Source organism: Homalodisca vitripennis, chromosome 5 (genome assembly GCF_021130785.1).
Source record: "Homalodisca vitripennis isolate AUS2020 chromosome 5, UT_GWSS_2.1, whole genome shotgun sequence".
Lineage (NCBI taxonomy): Eukaryota > Metazoa > Arthropoda > Insecta > Hemiptera > Cicadellidae > Homalodisca > Homalodisca vitripennis.
The window spans coordinates 10,220,157-10,238,087 of NC_060211.1; the positions used below are offsets into that span (position 1 = coordinate 10,220,157).

Sequence of the window (17,931 nt, forward strand, 5' to 3'; positions counted from 1 at the left end):
GGCAAATTAAAAAAAACGAAAAGTGTTAGAACAAAACTTTATTGTGGCATCAAAAGGGTACAGATGGAAGTTAATTCTTACTTTGTTTTAAACAATACATCATTCAAGTGACGTCCCTCATTGTCAACACACTGATCTAGTCTGGTTCTGAATTTCTGCATAACTCTGCGAAGAATTTGTTGTGGAATGCGGGTAACTTCAACGCGAATTGCATCCTTCAAGTCTTGTAGGGTTCTGGGTCGATGTTTAAACACTTCACTCTTGAGGTATCCCCATAAAAAGTAATCACACGGAGTTAAATCCGGCGAGCGCGCAGGCCATGGAATGTCACCATACCGGGAGATTAATCGCCCGGGGAACATTTCCCTCAAAACAGCCATCGAATGTCTAGCAGTATGGGCTGTGGCACCATCCTGCTGAAACCACACTACTCCAAAATTATTCTGTTGCAATTGTGGTGCAAGAAATTGTTGGAGCATGTTTACATACCGCTCGGAATTGATGGTAACACAACGATTGTCCTCCTCGAAGAAATAAGGCCCAATTATGCCTTCACTGCTGATTGCACACCAAACAGTCACTTTTTCATTGTGTAGAGGCCTCTCATGAACTACCCTAGGGTTTGCATATACAGTTGGGGCTCCAATAACGCATATTCTGCTTATTAACAACTCCAGAAATGTGGAAGTGCGCTTCGTCACTAAACAAAACTCGTGCATCATGAGGCAAGTCAGCAATTAAAGTTTCATATGCCTATACTCGTTGTTGCCAGTCCCGTTGTGATGGAAGTGGAGTTCTTCGTGGAGAATACGACGCACAGTGCGATTAGACAATGCAAGGGCGGATGCATGCTTGCGGGCAGAACGCTTAGGAGACTGCAAGATCGATCTTCTGACACGGTCAATGTTTTCTAGAGTTCGGACAGTTCTCCGAGCCCCAACTCTCTTTTTCACTACACTACCACATGCACGGAAGTTTTCCACCCACAACAAAATGGATTTGCGGTCAGGAACAGGGTTGCGAGGGGGAATCCGATATCGAGTTCGCAGCGCACGCTGCACTGCAACAATAGACTTATTCTGAGAAAAATACGCCTCGACAGCAAAAGCGCGTTGCTCATTCGACCAAGCCATGTCTACAACTGACAGCGCTACTATCGGAAAATTCCGTGGCCACAGCGTCATTCGAACCTACCTCCACTCCTCCAACATGTCCCCACTACTCACAATGCCACCTCGAAAGTAGGGATGTTTCCCTGCCTCATCCTGTATCTTCCTAAACTTCCAGTATCTTAATATTATTTTATTCTGTTCTTTACTTCTCTTTTCTTCTCTGGACTCCTGTAAAATATTTGGATTTTTAATTTCTTTTGTTGCACTATTTTTGAATTAACATTGTTGATGCCATGATTATCGCTTATTTATTTTTGTTATCCAAGTTTAAATTATTATTATTGGTACAGTCACATTTATTTGTTGTTATCCTGTTTATTATTGTTATGCAATATACTTTTATTACCCTACTTATTTTATATGCTATTTATCCATAGTTTATTTAATTGTTATTTTTTCTTGTCAGACTCTTTACAAATTATGTATCTATGGCTGACGCATGTTAACAATACGCTATTTCTTCAAATGGATAGTGCACGATAATTAGAAATTAATCTTGATATAAGTTTCACACGGCCGGAAATAGAAATCTGGAACTACCTATACTCAACGTGATATTTTCCAAACTGTTTAGGCCATTTTCAAGTACATTCTGAGATTACTGTAAAATAAATCTGTTATATGAAATTATTGCGAAGCCTCTAAGAACCTATTCAGTTCACTTACAGAAAACTGCTTCAAAATCAAATCTATCCATTGTCCAATTCAAATCAGTCCTTAGATTAAGAGAGATATTTCAAGGTTCTTAGTATACATTAACTTACAAACGATGTAATTCATATATACATGAACTCCCTTTTACAAAACATTTGGATCTAAAGTAAAGGACGAAAACTCCAGGTTACATGAAAAATATTTATTGTATGATAGAAGTTCACGACAACCATTTTGTAGGTTAATGTATTTGACAATAGCCAGTAATCTACTGAGTACAGATTGAATTGAACTGTATTCTTATGTTACCTCCGTAACAGCTTTCAACAGACTATCAATGTTTACTTACAATAGTTCTTTAACTGTTGATGTTCATTTTGCCATCCACTGGGATGTCATTTTGATTATATAGTGTGTAACTAATAGCAATAATACATCAAAGCCTATAATTACCCACTCTTATCAAATAAACACATTTTCCTATTAGGACAAGAAGTCGAGAAATTTAACACTTAGTCCTTAAAGGACTTTTGCGCTGCTTCTGGAGTGACTGGATGGGCAATTTTGGGGGAAAGGACCGCCTCATGTTGAGATCCACGAGGATGGATCTCATATAATTCTCCGCTGAAGATGGAGAAGCGAGCTCTGTACCAACCTCTCCAGTCAAAGCAGGCAGGGAGTGGCACACCCGTATGTCTAGACTAACAACAGCCATTAACACTTAGGGAGCCCCACCAACTCCAACAGTCATCTATCGATCTACCATTGAAACCTAATATCTCGACATTTGCGGTAGTGATGTGTCGCTCCTGGACATCCACGAGGTTGCCTAGATTGAAATCACAAATCAGTATTTGCTGTACCCATTGTACGTTCAATTGGAAGAAATAAATCAGCTAGAAGTGAATTCTCCTGTGGAAAATAATTAATTATACAAAATAATAAATATTTTACTTATTATTGTTCCTACCATTTACGAACAGGCTGTAGATAAAAATATTATTATTCTAAAAAAAGGAAAAACGCTACATATGTTTGCGAGAATTACCTTGAAGTGTCAAACCAATCGGAACGGTTGTAGAAATGTAGGCCTATTATGTTTGACGGTATCTGAATTTAATTCAATTCGAATCTTGAATGTGACCATACATTACCCGCAGGATACATATTCAGGTTAACCTTGAGACTGAAATTTTCTTGTCTCTTTAGTTACCTCCAGAATTAAGTATTAATTTTTTGTAATTCATTTATTAGTGTTGAATAATGGCTGCTATCGCTAAGAAACTGGCTGATCAGCTTAAAAGCAAAGAATTTAGAGAATATCTTATGAGGTATGTTTACAGGATAATTTGCTAATATACATAATTGAACATATGTGTAAGTACACTATTAATCAAACTAATTTGGAAGCCATTACTTATATTACCATATCAAAACTGGTCTAGAATGTAAGCTTATAATTAGCTCAATTCTTTAAGATTAAAATTTGACAGATTAACCTCTCAAAGATAGGCTATACCTATGTGATGTGTAACTTTCAAATGGTTATATAGCTAGGTTAAGAAAAAAACCTTTTCACAAAGGTAAACTCGAAAAATATTTATGGATAGAAGTTTGAAAACCATTAGTATGCTATTTAATGTATTGGACAATAGCTGTACAGTATTAATAACTACTTTTTAACTCTTTGAGTGCTGTAGCTATTTTGTGTTACTACCTTAAAGCCTGCAATATAATTAGCAGCCACCACCACAATCGAACCATGACTATAAAATCCTTGATATTCATAACTATCTTAAAATACTGAAAACAAAATGTCAAACCATATTACGTAACAATATACTTCTGCAGGTTTTACATATTAAAATTTAATATAATAATGACAAAAAACTATGCTATCTATATTACAATGTTACGAAGAAAACAATAACTTTTACTTACCTTTTACTATTCAAGGATTTAAGCATGTCTGACCTTGCGAATCAAAGAACACATGTATTCTACTTGTCACCATTAATCAAATACCATATACATGATTTTATTTTAACTTAATTATGAGCAATAACGCTGAACTGAATTACGTTTTAGGCTTTTAAAATCGTACTACAGTGGAGCTGTACTTTTTATATGTAAAAGGATTATATTTGTTTCAGATTATATAAAATAACTAAACTTTATTAAAACTATGTTTGAGCAGCATAGTACTTACGATTACTTTAGCCAATCTGGAATTGTAATTTTGCAGATACTGATGTCAAAACTAAATTCATTCATTAAAAATCATAGTTTGTTTGATTCCAATTAAAGTAATACACAATTTTCAATATATTCATAATACCAAATTTAGAATGTTCGAAAGTCTTCACAAGTGTGGTTCGGTTTTTGATATATTGTGTTTGTTCTGACATTTTCTAGCAACAAAACGCTATTTGATTTCCACCTTTAATTCTAGCTTTCATCTCAAACTGGAGACTCCGGATTTAAAGGAGCAAGGCCATTATCTTGTAACCATTTCATACATTTTTTTTAGTGAATAAAGATATAAAGAACATTGCTCCCACATTAAATTCAACAGAAAGAAAAATCGGCCGTCGCACACCACTGTATAAATACTGGACACACTATATCAAAAGAAAACCTAAAACTATTAAAACACGTTCACACACCTAGATATATACATAAATCAAGCAAACACAGAAGATTTATTAAATTAAGAAGATGGACCAATACAAAATTCAATATTACTTTCATGAAGATTACAAAAATAACATTCAAAATTTATATAGTATAATTTATTTTAGACACTACGCTACACAGGACAAGTTAATATTAAAATCTGATATGTTTAACTATTATTAAAATCAAATTTACTTTTGTGATGTGTCTGACGAAGATAGCCTTGCTATCGAAAGGCCTCAAAAAATAAAAGTTTTTAAATATTGGTTTTGTTTGTTTTAAATGTAATTAAGTTAATAGTAGCCAATACAATCTCCATCTTCAACATTTAAAACATTGTTAAATGTTTAAAAATACATTTTCAGGCAATACCTGCATGTTCATCGCCATTGTTCTTGCTGGTGTCACTAGCCTACTTACTACATAAACGAAATAAAAACAGCTGGCAAAGATTAATTATCAATATCTATAGTATATCTGGGAAATCTTTACAACTATACTGGTTTTTTTAAACAAGTCCCATTTTGTTAATATTGAAGCAAGTCACACAATTGTTTTTTGAAAGTTTTTCTGTGTTTTATCAAAACTATGTAGAAAGTTTGATGTACGTAACTAGAAAATGGTCATATTTAATTTTTAAAGATGTTAAACGGTGATTAAAAATTGTTGTATGATTTGTAGCATTAAATTTTCTATTTCAGCACACATTTTTGGGGTCCTGTTGCAAATTGGGGAATACCTATAGCAGCCATTGCAGATATCAGGAAAGACCCAGAGTTAATAAGTGGAAAAATGACTGTTGGTAAGTTTACCATTAAATCGTACTTAAATCATTGAAATATATACTTGTAAACTACTTATTGGATGAACTTCATTTTATATTAACACTTTGTAACCTGAGCCCGAGTATAGGTCGGGCTGCGTTGGCAGCGCCTGCTACCGGCGCCCGAGTATAGCTCGGGTCGTGTTTTTTAATTGTATTATTTATTTAGATCAGTCATCTTATTTTTGGATTCAAACATTTTGATTATGTTCATTGGTTGTCTAAGTTCGTATTTGTTGGTTTTGAGATCCCTAGGTTTCACGTTTTAGTAATGAAATAGTATATTTTTCATCGTACTACAAGCGAGTCTAGACAGCTGATCGTAGGCGCCGCGGCTGATCGTTGGTACTGTCAGTTTGCTTTGTAGTGTTTCACGTTGTGTGTTGTGAGTCTTAGTGATGTCTTACAAAGTTTTCTACAAATCTTTCCGACAAATACTGAAGCAAATGTTATTATAATGTATTCTAAATGTGAATTTAACTGTTTGTAAATAATCAGAACTTTAGTTTCTTACTATATGAAGTAAAGGCAAATGCAAGCAATGTGAGGCTATCCGTGTGTTTTGTTTTGTATTTACACTCACTTTGTTCTTTCTTCTCGACTTTCCGTTGATTTTCTTTTATATTCTATACTTATTACTTTCGAGTTTAAATAATATGGGTGATGAAATCAAAAGTGATGCAATTCGCGATCTTTTGTTTGGCTCCGAGTCGGAAAGTGACGATGATTTTGAACACACCTGGGACCAAATATTGATTTTATGAACGATCTAAACGAAAATGTGCGAGATCCTGTATTTGATTCAGACCATTATGCTTTAAAAATTACCACACTAAGGCGAAACTACCTGAACTAACAAGCTATGTAGCAAAAACTTTGTTTGTATTTTTTACGTAACATTCAATATTATGTAATAATTTTATTTTGAAAATAAACTTTATATTTTTTGTATACATTAAAAAAAAGTATGTATCTCTATCTTTAAAAATATATATAGTATGAGTTTATAACATAATTACTGTAAAAACACAGAATTTTTAAAAGCATCATAAAACCCCCAGGGAGCCACGCTGAAACATGTAGGCTATTAAGGGCCCAGGGTACAAAGTGTTAACCCTGTATCAGGCACACACCAGATATCAGGCATGTAGTTATATTTCAGAATTAGCTCCTGATATCAAATGTTTTAACATGGCCCAAGTTTTTGTATTACATCTTTTAAATATGCTCAAAAAGTATCAACATTGATACTAATCGTAAGGAGATTTGTTGAATTTATGTAAATAATAAACCTCTTGATCATTTTAGTGTTCTGTTACATGTCTAAATGTTTTGTAACTATTTGTTTACATTCCCGCATACTACACATGCTGTGTGCGCTGTGATAAGTCTTGTTCAATTGACTGGTGTTATTTCTTATTTATCAGTGTTATTAGCATTTGTTTGTTTTCAATCAATCAATCTCTTTATTTGTGATATCGTAGAGAAATACAAAGGAGTCAATACCGTTTTCCAAAAAGTACAGAATAATAAGAAGTTTGTTAACAATTGCTTGTCAGAGGTTAAAATATACTTAAGTCAAAAAAAATATTTCACAAAATACAATTGTTCAATTGTCATTGAAGAACTCGGCTATGCTGTAGAAAGGCCGTTCCGCCAACCATTTGCTGAGCTCTCTCTCTTCAGGTTCTGTCCTCTTATTCTTCTCAGTTGATCTGGAAGATGGTTGTGGAGTCTGCAGCCAATGTAGAGTGGTTGTCTCTCGGATAGAGTGAGCCGATGTTGTGGTGTTGCAAAATATGAAGCATGCCTGGTGGGGTAGCTGTGGACGTTGCTGTTACGAGGTGGATCTTGATTGTCGGCATACATAATTACTTCTCGTATGTAGAGGTTAACCACTGTCATGATTCCCAGCTCTTTAAAAGATGTACGGCAAGACTGTAGTGGCTGCAGTTCTGCAAGTATCCTCACAGCTCGTTTCTGCAGGATCAACACTCGTTCCATGGTGCAGATTGAGGTTCCACCCCAAATAATTAAACCATATCTAATATGTGACTCAATTAGTCCAAAATATGCTGTTTTGGCAGTTTTAATATCATTTGTTTAAGTCTTTGCACAGTGTATAGGTCAGAGGAAACTATTTTGCACAATTTGTCGATGTGGGGGGTCCAAGTGAGTTTTGCATCAATCGTCATTCCTAGCAGTTTTACTTTCTCTTCTTGTACTACATTGTCTATACCTAGTGTGACACTTCTCCTTCCAAAAATTATCTGCTTGGTTTTTGTAGTGTTTGCAACCAAGTCGTTTTCCCTACAATATTGTTAGGCCTTATTCAAACTTTGGGAAGAGTGTTCCTTTAAACTAGCAGCTGATTCACCGCTAACTACAAGAGTAATATCATCAGCATACATTAAACAGGTGCTCAGATTACCAAGATGTTGTGGCATGCATTGATGAATAAAATAAAAAGACTGGTCCCAAAACAGAGCCCTGAGGTACTCCTCTTTTTATTTCTTTGGGACTGGATTTTACAAATTGTACCATGTTGTTGGATGTGGACATTTCAACTACTTGAGAGCGTCCGCTCAAGTATAATTGAAACCAAGATTTTGCTGTCCCATATATGCCTAGAGCTTCAAGTTTTAACCCTCCGAGTGGTGAAAGACGCTGCAGCGTCTATTAAATCTCGTTCGCGAGTGGCAAAGACGCTCTAGCGTCTATTAACGCAAGCCTCTCTTGTTCCGGTATTTCCGATGTTATGCCGCGACTTAAACGCTATATATTAGGTATGGTTAGAAAGACCAGATTCTAAACTTTAATTTGATATAGTATTTAGATATTCTGGTACTAATGGAACTCTTACAAACGGTTCATCCACCTACTGTACTACCTCCTGGACCAAGTTTAGGTCTTCTTCGCGGGATTGCTTATTTACCAGACTTTGTGCAGTGTGTGTACACACCAAAAAAGGGGGTAAAAGTCACTTCTGGTGCCCAACTTGTAATTTTGGGGTTCATAGGGAGTGTTTCCCTTACCTGGAACATTATTGGAGGCCTCTCAAACCAGGAAGAATGATGAGGAATGAGGTTGGCTCTGATACTGACTAAAATGCAGTAAAAAACGTGTACATAAAAGTTTCGATCAGCAAATAGTGCGTTGTTTTTAGGAATAATTCATATAACGGATACATATTTTTGTTCAGAATTAAATTTTAAACAAAATGACTATTTTGGATTTGTGTTAAAAAATTAAGTTTAGGAACATTTACTCAGCCTAATATAAAACAAAAAAATTTGAATTTTTATTTTTGGAATTCAACCCATTGGTTTTTTACACCAATCCAAGTTAAGTGTTTTATATTATTACCATTCTACTCTGTGTGTTATGAAGTTTAAATCGATGTATGATATGTCATACTTATATAATATACAGGATTTTATATAAATTTTCTTTTGCGAACATAAAAAATCAGTAAAAATGTCCCGCCACTTGGAGAAAAAAGTACCGCCACTCGGAGGGTTAAGAGGATAAGATCATGCCCTAGGGAATCGAAAGCCTTACTGAAGTCAAGAAGTATTCCTGTAACCGGTTTCTTGTCTTCGAGCTGATCAATTACACTCTCCATGAGGCTGATTATTGCTGTTGTGGTCGATTTCCCCTTTACAAACCTATGCTGCTTCTCAGTTAACAGGCTGTTAGCTTCGAGATGATCCATTAATCATGCTAGCACCACTTTCTCAATTACTTTAGAGAAAGTGGAAACTAGAGATATGGGTCGATAGTTAGTTAGATCTGTTGCAGAACCTTTTTTGTATTTAGGATAGACTTTTGCACATTTAAGAGCACTTGGGAATTGTCCTTCTTGAAATGATCTATTAATTATGCTGGTTAATGGAGTTATTAGTTCTTTGAAGCAGATTTTTACAAGTTGTGAGGGAACCTCATCCAGTCCTGCAGACCACTTCGGTTTAAATGTTTGAATTATTTTTGATACTTCTTCAGGATTGGTGAATGACAGCTCTGAAAGATATTTGTCACATGTGAATGTGATAGGGTTAGCTCTGGCAGTTCTTGTCATGTCACTCTTTTTTAGTGCTTCATCAGCAGCTTTTATGAAATAGTTGTTTAGTTGTTCTGCCACTTCAAGTGGCTCGTCCAGTAACTTTCCGTCCACTTTCAGCTGTATCTGAGGCTCCCTTTGTCCTTGTTTCTTTCGTTCCTTATTTATCGTATCCCACATAGCTTTTGGTTTGTTAACAGATTTTTCTATGTATTCTACAGTGGCTTGTTTGCGCAGGGATTTTAATTTTAGATCGTACCTTTTCTTTGCACCAGTGCAGATTGCTTTGTCTTCAATATCTCCTGTCAGTTCAAATTTAGAGAGAGCTTGCAGGTAGGCTTGCTTCAGTAAAAGTGCGTCTTTATTGTCATACATATCTAAGATTTTCTTCTTTCTTGGTCTTCGTTTCTTTTTTGGGCAAGCCATCTCTATAGTTGCAGTCAGTGATTTGGAGAAATTTTCACAGGCTTGGTCAACATTTATGGCATTGTGAACTTTGAGCCAGCTATTTTCTGCTAGGAGGTACTTCAGGTGATAAATATTCTCCTCACGGAAGTGTCAGATGATCTGACCTGGTTGAGTTGAGTTTGGCAGTGAAATTTTGAGGTTGCATATTTGGGCCTTATGGTCAGATATGCCAGTATGTATTACTTCAACATCCAAATCTTTTGTGTAGTGATTTGCACAGACACAGTCAATTGAAGTTGAAGTGGTGTTTGTTACTCTGGTAGGAGGTATAGATAGTCTCTCAATGTCAAAATTGGCCAGTGTTTCATTTAATTTAGCTGTGTTGGTGTCAGTCTTTAGAATATCAACATTAATGTCACCCATGATGATCAATGGATACTTGTAGGCTGCTGTTTCTTCTATTATTGTAGAAAGTCTTTCCAAGGCTTCATCTAAATTAGCCTTTGGTTGTCTGTATAGTCCAAGCAAGAACAGTTTGCTGTTTCCTTTGTTTAGTTTTATCATTGATGCTTCTAAGTTTAGTTCTTTGCACTTATTTAGCACATCAATGGGAGCAATATGTTCAGCTAAGCAGTCTTTAGCGTATATTGCAACACCACCCATTTTATGGTCTACTCTGCTAAAATGGGTCAGGAGAGTGTAATGAATCAGATTTGTCATGCTCAGTTCATCTCTATTTAAACCATGCTCTGTTAGAATTATGATGTCTGGCTTTGTTGTTTGAATCAGGTGGTTAACACGGTCAATTTTGTTTGCCAGACCCCTAACGTTCTGGTGGAGAATTGAAAAGTCTGTCATAGATGAATTGGCCGTAGTGAGGAGTTGGTGTATATTCTCGTCTTCTGATGGTGCCTCATTCTCTCTTCTTTTCTTTGATGGAGTTCTAAAAAATCTGGTTTGCGAGTTGCCTGCATATGAACAGGAGGGGCAGTTGGGGCCAGAGCTTGGTCCCTGGGAGTTTTTGTGTCAGAAGCTCTTCCATCCTGTATAATTTCCGGGGAATTTTGTATTGGAAGGTTTGTTCCTGGGGTCGGCAGGGTATGTAGAGGAGGACTGATACAGGCAGTGTCTTCAGACGTGCAGTATGTACTCTTTTGTAGGAAACCTTCATAGATCTCATTATCTTCTAGTATTTTTGCACTCAATGGAGGGCATCTACTTAAATTAAAGGTTCCATATTGCTTGTCGTTGACTAAATTGTCATTTTGGAGCGTGTTTTTTACAACTTGTTTGGGGTAACTTTTTATTTTTTCATTATATATTTTACTTTTCTTAACCTGAAGAGCCAAGCTGAACTGGTTGGTTTTAGTTTCTGTTGCACTCTTCCTGCGCTAATTTGAGCCATGAGGTTTTGAGCAAGATAGGTTTCTAATGGGTGGTCCTTTCTTAATGGTCTCAGGAGTATAAGTAACTCCAGAGGGAGAATTTGGGACGGCCACCTGTTCAGGGGTGGTTTCAGTTCGAGTACCTTGCTCGTACAGGACTGACTGATGTGGGATGTTTGAACAGTGACTCCGGGGCCAAGAACTGAAGTTTCTTATAACTGTATCAAAGTTGTTCTGTCTGGCTTTCAACTGGACTATTTCCATTAGGATAGTAGTAAGGTTTTGGGGTGTAGTTTGAAGTGATTCACAGCCTGTTGTCTGAGTATCAATGTCGATTTTTTGCAGTTGGGCTTTATCTACTTGTTTTGGTAGATTTCTGTCAGAAAGTAAGAGTTGTTTTTCAAGGTCACTGATTTTTTTGACATGTGCTGCGATAAGCTGTTCTTGTGATATGTCATGATCTTCAAAAATTTGTTGGATTTTAACTATATTGTTTCTTTCTTTTTCAACCTGAGCCTGTGAGTTACTGTACCTAGTTCTTGAGTCAATGTTTCAATTTTATACAGATATTTTCCTTCCTCTTCAGACATTTCCTCCAGCTTTGCCTCATAACTTATAAGTTTGCATTGCAGGTCTGCTAGTTTGCATTCTAAACTTGACAGTTGTTCCTTTAACAGTGTGTTTTCATCTAGCAGAGCAGAACCTATTGTTGCAGCCATAGTTTTGGTATTTGTGAGCGTACCTTTAAGCGAGATGTTGCCATTACCTATAACATTGGTCATAATTTTCGTGATCAATAAACTTGTGTAAATAGATTGTTTTCTGTTTTAGTAACATTTATTTGGAACATTTATAAGCAAAAAGTGAAATATATGAAAAATAATTCATTACAAAACTGAACAATTAAAAGTGAACCTTAAAGTTTTTCATTTATGGTGTTATTGTATTAACGATCTATACTTATATGTTTTTTTTTATTATACTCAAAATCAAATCCTCTATCTATAGAGTTTTTTGTTTTATTTTGATCACCAATCATAATTTTTGTACAAATCAAACACTATGTACTAACTCTGTTGAACATGTATTTTATTTTTGTAAGGATGCAGTGACAAAGTACAAGATGCCTAAAAAACCACCTCAGAGAAATTTGACCATGAATTCCAGGGTTAAAATTTGTAAACATTTGAAACTTAAAATTGGTTAATTTAACAGTGAGATTGGCATACATATGTTGATGTTCAAGTCAAACAAGATTTTTAGATTAATCATAACATTAATCTTCCATATTATGATTCTGACTTAAATGACTTTGTAGTACAGTAGTTCTTTGATCACTTCATCAAAGAAACCATCTCCTACATCTCCTTATAATGAATGGCTTGTTGCATTATCTAGTTTGATAATCAACAAACTATGTAACTAGTTAGTTAATTGTTCTATCTGTTATATATCTTGGGTATGATTCAATGGACAAGTAAAATTATCCTTGTTAAAAGATTCTGACTTAATGGTTCCCTAATTTTTGTTTTTATTATTAATTAATAAATAGCAAGAAAATCTTTTTAAATTTCTATAATATAAGGGCTCATTAAAGTTTTTGAAAGTGTTTTAAGTATTTTTAGGTTGATATCAGAGTAATAATAGTAACAGATATAATACATTAAAAGATACATAAAATAATAATAATGGTTAAATGTTTGTTTTTGTGTTTTAATCTAACACGTATATACAATTTTGTATACGAATAAATTACAAATTTTAAAAAGAAATGTTTATACAATTAACATGTTAATCTCTCACAGTTTTGATATTTTCAAGGAGTTTGCTGAAGAAATGAACCTCAGCTTACAAAGGAATTTACTGCATATTTCTAGCTTTAGATGTTCCGTCAGCAATTTTTCTTTTTTTATATAGTATGAAATTGTAAACATCGTAGTATTGCTACACATTTTGTTAAACAAAAATGTATAAAGGTTATTTTTGACGATGGAAGGATTGTGAAGGAAACAGGATTTTTCCGGACATTTGCCATCGTTCAGTGAAACAAGAAATCAGTAACACTACGTTTCGAGATGTTATGTATTTGGTTAGTTCTTTACCTGGAGAAGAGATCAGATTGCAGATCTCGAAACGTAGTGTTACTGATTTCTTGTTTCACTGAACGATGGCAAATGTCCGGAAAAATCCTGTTTCCTTCAAAAATGTATAGTTTAGAAAATTAATGGAAGCGTTATTCCAGTTCTATAAAAATGTTTGTATATATTACAATAACTCTTAAATAATTCTAAACAGTATTGTTTTGTGTTAAATGAAAATTATAGTTAATTTTGGAGAAGTACAGTTTTTATAAGCATTGATTTGCAAATGTTCAGATTAGCTCCAAGTTTCACCTTCAGTTTAATGCAGTGTCTGAAATGTCACACTGTCACAGAGTTGACTCCTGGAATCTCGAGTTCACGTCCATCTAAAGAGATTCCAAAAAGTCGGTGTCGAGACGTTAAAACAAACTCTGTAACATCGTCTCAACATCAGAGACCTAGAGACCTCTTTTGTGGTGAAATGGAGCTAAACTCAACATTCACATTGAATCAACCCGTCCCACCATATCTACGTTATGTGTAGAATTGATTTCATAAGATAAATAAAAGTACGAGGTATTTCTTGGATGAAATTTAAACAAATAAGACGTGTAATTAGTCTAATTTGGTTCAAACATCTTTGCAGCTCTGTTACTGTACATAATCATGAGATGTGTGGAAAATGCAGCCCTATAACGCTACCTGCTACACAACTTGCAATTAGTCTTGTTTGTTACAGCGCTGTGTCTGTACTCTCTTATATTCATGAGGTTCGCTTGGAAAGTACAGCCTCAAAACTTGCTACTCTTCGCCTGCCATTTCACTAACGAGGGAGCCCAGCTCACACAAGGTGCACGTTTCATCAACCATCACTATATGGGTGGGAAGGAGAATGGACCAGAAGAAAAAGGCAAGCAAGCCAGTTAGTATAACAGAAAGTGCTCTGAACAGTTTAGTTAACCCCTAAAACAGAGAATAGCGCAGTATATGTTCATTTGTTTAATATTTCAGTTGTTCAATTGTATTACGGATTAAAGTGAATGAATTTTGGTTATGGAATCTGTGCTAAAACATGTTGTAAATGCTGCTGCATTGGAATTTTAAACTTGCACAATCTTTTATTCTAACTTTTTCACTACAAGCAGGTAAGATAAGGATATTTTAGTCCAAATAATTGTATAAAATAATCTATTTCATGTTTACCTTAGAAGTAGATATTGATAAGCACAATACTGTTATGATCAAAACGATTTTTATAGAATTTTTTAATAATTTTTTGAACGAATTTATACAATTTTTGTGTTACTTTTTCAATTAAATTACTCAAAAACAAACGCACACTTTTATTATTGTTTACAATGTAATTATCGTATTGTTTATAAAATACATGCTTCCATTTTTGTCTGTTGCCTATTTTTTGGAATGATCAGTTGCACAAGTTTCATGTCATGCACTGAAAATAAATGTTGTGTATAATGGAATAAACTTGATTTTATTGTGAGTTAACAGTGTTATTGCAAAATAGGTTGTGATTATGTTTACATTGTGCTGTTAAGAAACACTCAGAGTTTATCTTTTTAATATCAATCCGTTAATTAATTTTTACTCAAAATGGTGACCATACAATGTGTTCAATATTTTTGTTTTCTTTTTTGTTGAATTACACTATTAAACTCTTATTGTACTAGTCAATTGCATAGTTTTAATTCTGTGGTGTCGGATGAATATCTGTTTCGTGTTATTTAGTTATATCAGATTTCTTGTTTGGTGAATGGCTTTATCGCTTATTGCAATACTGTTTAGATGGATTCAGTAATTATGGAAAAATATGACAGTTTGTTAAAAGTATGCAAAGAAGGTTTACTTTTTTAAACTCATTATAAGTAACAAACTATCAACTCAGTAGGTTTATTTTTTTTAGTTAACGTATACAGTACCTAAATTGAAATGGTATGACCTTTTAGAAATACAAAAAGTGTTTGTTCAGGGTTTTTTCTATTGTGATATAATCAATACTTTATCAATGACACCATTTGCAAATCATCTCAGGAACTTGTTAAATTCGTTTGTTAAATGATAAAAATTATATAAAGTGTTAAGAAGTATTAAATTAAGTGCTCTCATCTTGTAATGATTCTGATTTATTAGTTTTAATAGTGATTGTGCCTGGTACATTTAAATCACGCTTCTAGTAGTAACTGTAGATAACTGTTCTTGTAAAAAAACTGTAACCTTTGTGCAATTAAGTGTTTTAATTGAGCAACAATACAGAGTTCTGAAGTTTGCAGCTTTATTGAGTGTGTAAATTACAAAATGTTATCAGTTTTACAATTAGTTAAAGTCAAATGCTGTGTCAGTGATATTTTTAATGATTTGTGGTATTTTACATTTTATTACACTGAACAGTTTTAACAAAGAATTTTTACCTTTTATTTATTTAAGAATGTGAAGGCTTTTAAGATAAATGGTTAATTAATTATGTATAATTTTGTTCAGTACTTTAAACCACGACTAAGTTTATGTTTGCTTAAATTAAAATATTAAGCTGAATATTTCTTTTTAATGTTTTAAAGATATCGAATTGATTACTTTCATATAATGTCTTATCTTACAGGTCTCAACATTATATCCTATTAAAGCAATAAGTTAGATGTAACGTGTCCAATATACTTGTTATAGGTTACAGCCTATAATTTATTTGTCACTCACCGTCTTCCCTGTATTTACAGTTCAAGTTATGTAAGGTTGTTTATCATTTTTTATTGAAGGAATGGTTTAATATGTATTAACTTCATACTCATGATTTATACGTATAGGATATATTAAAAATAATTTTGTTTAGCATAAATTATTATTGCACTACAGAGACGATCATGAATCAACTCCTGAGATTCTCCGATGTAATCTTTTAATTTATTATTTAGGAAGAGAATTTAATGTTTTAACAATTATTTATTTTATAGCAAAGGTCTCATTCAGTTTCGAATGCAGACTGTAGAGCAGGGTGTTTAAAGAGTTTGTACTCTATAAAATAAATTGTTATTGTTACAAGAATTTAAAAGTGTATACTATTACCAATGTTACTCATATTTTGTTTCCTCTATATTGTAAAACAATTTCTTGTTTTAGTCTTTTTAGAGAAAAATAAAAAAGTTATTGTTAGAATGTTTGTTTTACTATCCCGATGTTGGACTTTTTAATATTTTTTTTTGTTTGAGGTTATAATCATATAATCTTGACCACAGTGGTGTTTTAAAAAAGCCGGTTGGATAATAACAACCTACATTACTTATTGATTGATCAAATCCATAGCAATGACACTCTTGTAATGCATTTTTGATACTGTTGAAAGTTTATTAGTTTTTACTGTTGAATTAATGTAAAAATTAACTTTATCAATATGTCTCCAGACATTTTAAGACCTCAAAAGCCGACACCGTCAGTGAAGTTGACATCACAGTCTTATTAACTTGTTTGTCCTACATGTTATCTATCATCTTTGTGTCTGTTTATCTCGTCATATACTACGTGAACTTACTGCAATGAAACCTTCATAAAAGGATTTTCTCACCGAAAGATAAATACTGAAATACTGTTAGCATTGGTAAACAAATAATAGGATCTTATAATAAAATTTAATAACTTTTCTGACATCCTTCATTCTATGAAACATTAGTTTTTGTTGTACACTAAATTATAGTTAATGGTATCAAATAGTGTTATATTCTTGTCAGTTATTTATACAGTGTATTAAAAATATACTTATCTCAGATATCCAAATATAATACATATCTCAATGTTTGATCAATCTAAAATTCAAAAAACCAATATAACTTTTAAATTTTTTAAAACTAATGTAAAAAAAAACACCACAGGGTAAATTTTCTTATACAAAATTGTATTACAATTAAGAACAAGACAGTCATAATTTTGCTGCCGTTTAAAATTGTATTTCACTGAAAAAATTAATGAATGAGCCAAATTTCATCTTGTGATCTCTTTGGTGTGAGAAGTGTCTGGAATTTGACAGATGAGTGGTATTACAGCTTTATAAATAATATAGACTAGGAGATACCCCTGTTCACTTTAAGGGTTAACCCCCATCAAGTTTGCTTCCGACAACAGACGACCAAAATTTGCAGTATCAAATTTACTTAAATTGTACAAATCTTGATTTGAATGCATACATTATTTAGTCCATGGCGGATCATTCCATGCTGTGTTTTAGTGTCAAAATAAAATTTAGCTTTTGAACCGATTATAGCGTTTTCTTGCTGATACAATCCGCACTGACGTTATAAGGGGAAACTTTATTGACAATTGAATCTGCCGAGATTCGTCGCGTTACAGATTATCGTCTCATTACATAAATTATCAATTGCTATAACATACTTTTATCATACTCAGTTAAAATAATTGATAAAATATTGAATTTTTAAAATATACTTTGCCGTTATCACACCGAGTCTGCAGCATTTATTCCAGGATGACAGCTGATCGGCACTTCCCTAAATTACAGATCGCTAAAACATGTTTCAGTCATACTTTGTGTCTAAAAAATAGCATATGTACATAACCAATGAGTACTAAAAAAAATATTTGCCTGCAGTTGGTATTTTCTATCTTTATTTAATTGTATTGGCACAAATCAGGTGTGTCCATTCGCAGATGA

The 17,931-nt window shown here is 33.6% G+C and overlaps 1 protein-coding gene across 1 annotated transcript; it reads left to right on the top strand.

The window, feature by feature from the left end:
• Positions 1 to 2,868: 2,868 nt before the first annotated feature.
• LOC124361793 (mitochondrial pyruvate carrier 1) lies at positions 2,869 to 16,424 on the top strand. Its single transcript, XM_046815769.1, has 3 exons — positions 2,869 to 3,157; positions 5,204 to 5,304; positions 13,999 to 16,424. The coding sequence occupies exons 1-3, from the start codon at positions 3,090 to 3,092 to the stop codon at positions 14,184 to 14,186; spliced, it is 357 nt and encodes a 118-aa protein (XP_046671725.1). The 5' UTR covers positions 2,869 to 3,089; the 3' UTR covers positions 14,187 to 16,424.
• The last annotated feature ends 1,507 nt before the right edge of the window (positions 16,425 to 17,931 follow it).

Bases quoted from the DNA above. Each gene is read 5' to 3' on its own strand.
- LOC124361793 (XM_046815769.1), top strand. From the start codon at position 3,090: ATGGCTGCTATCGCTAAGAAACTGGCTGATCAGCTTAAAAGCAAAGAA. The intron at 3,158-5,203 runs GTATGTTTACAG...TTTCTATTTCAG, and splicing joins TTTAGAGAATATCTTATGAG to CACACATTTTTGGGGTCCTG. The intron at 5,305-13,998 runs GTAAGTTTACCA...TGTTTGTTACAG, and splicing joins AAGTGGAAAAATGACTGTTG to CGCTGTGTCTGTACTCTCTT.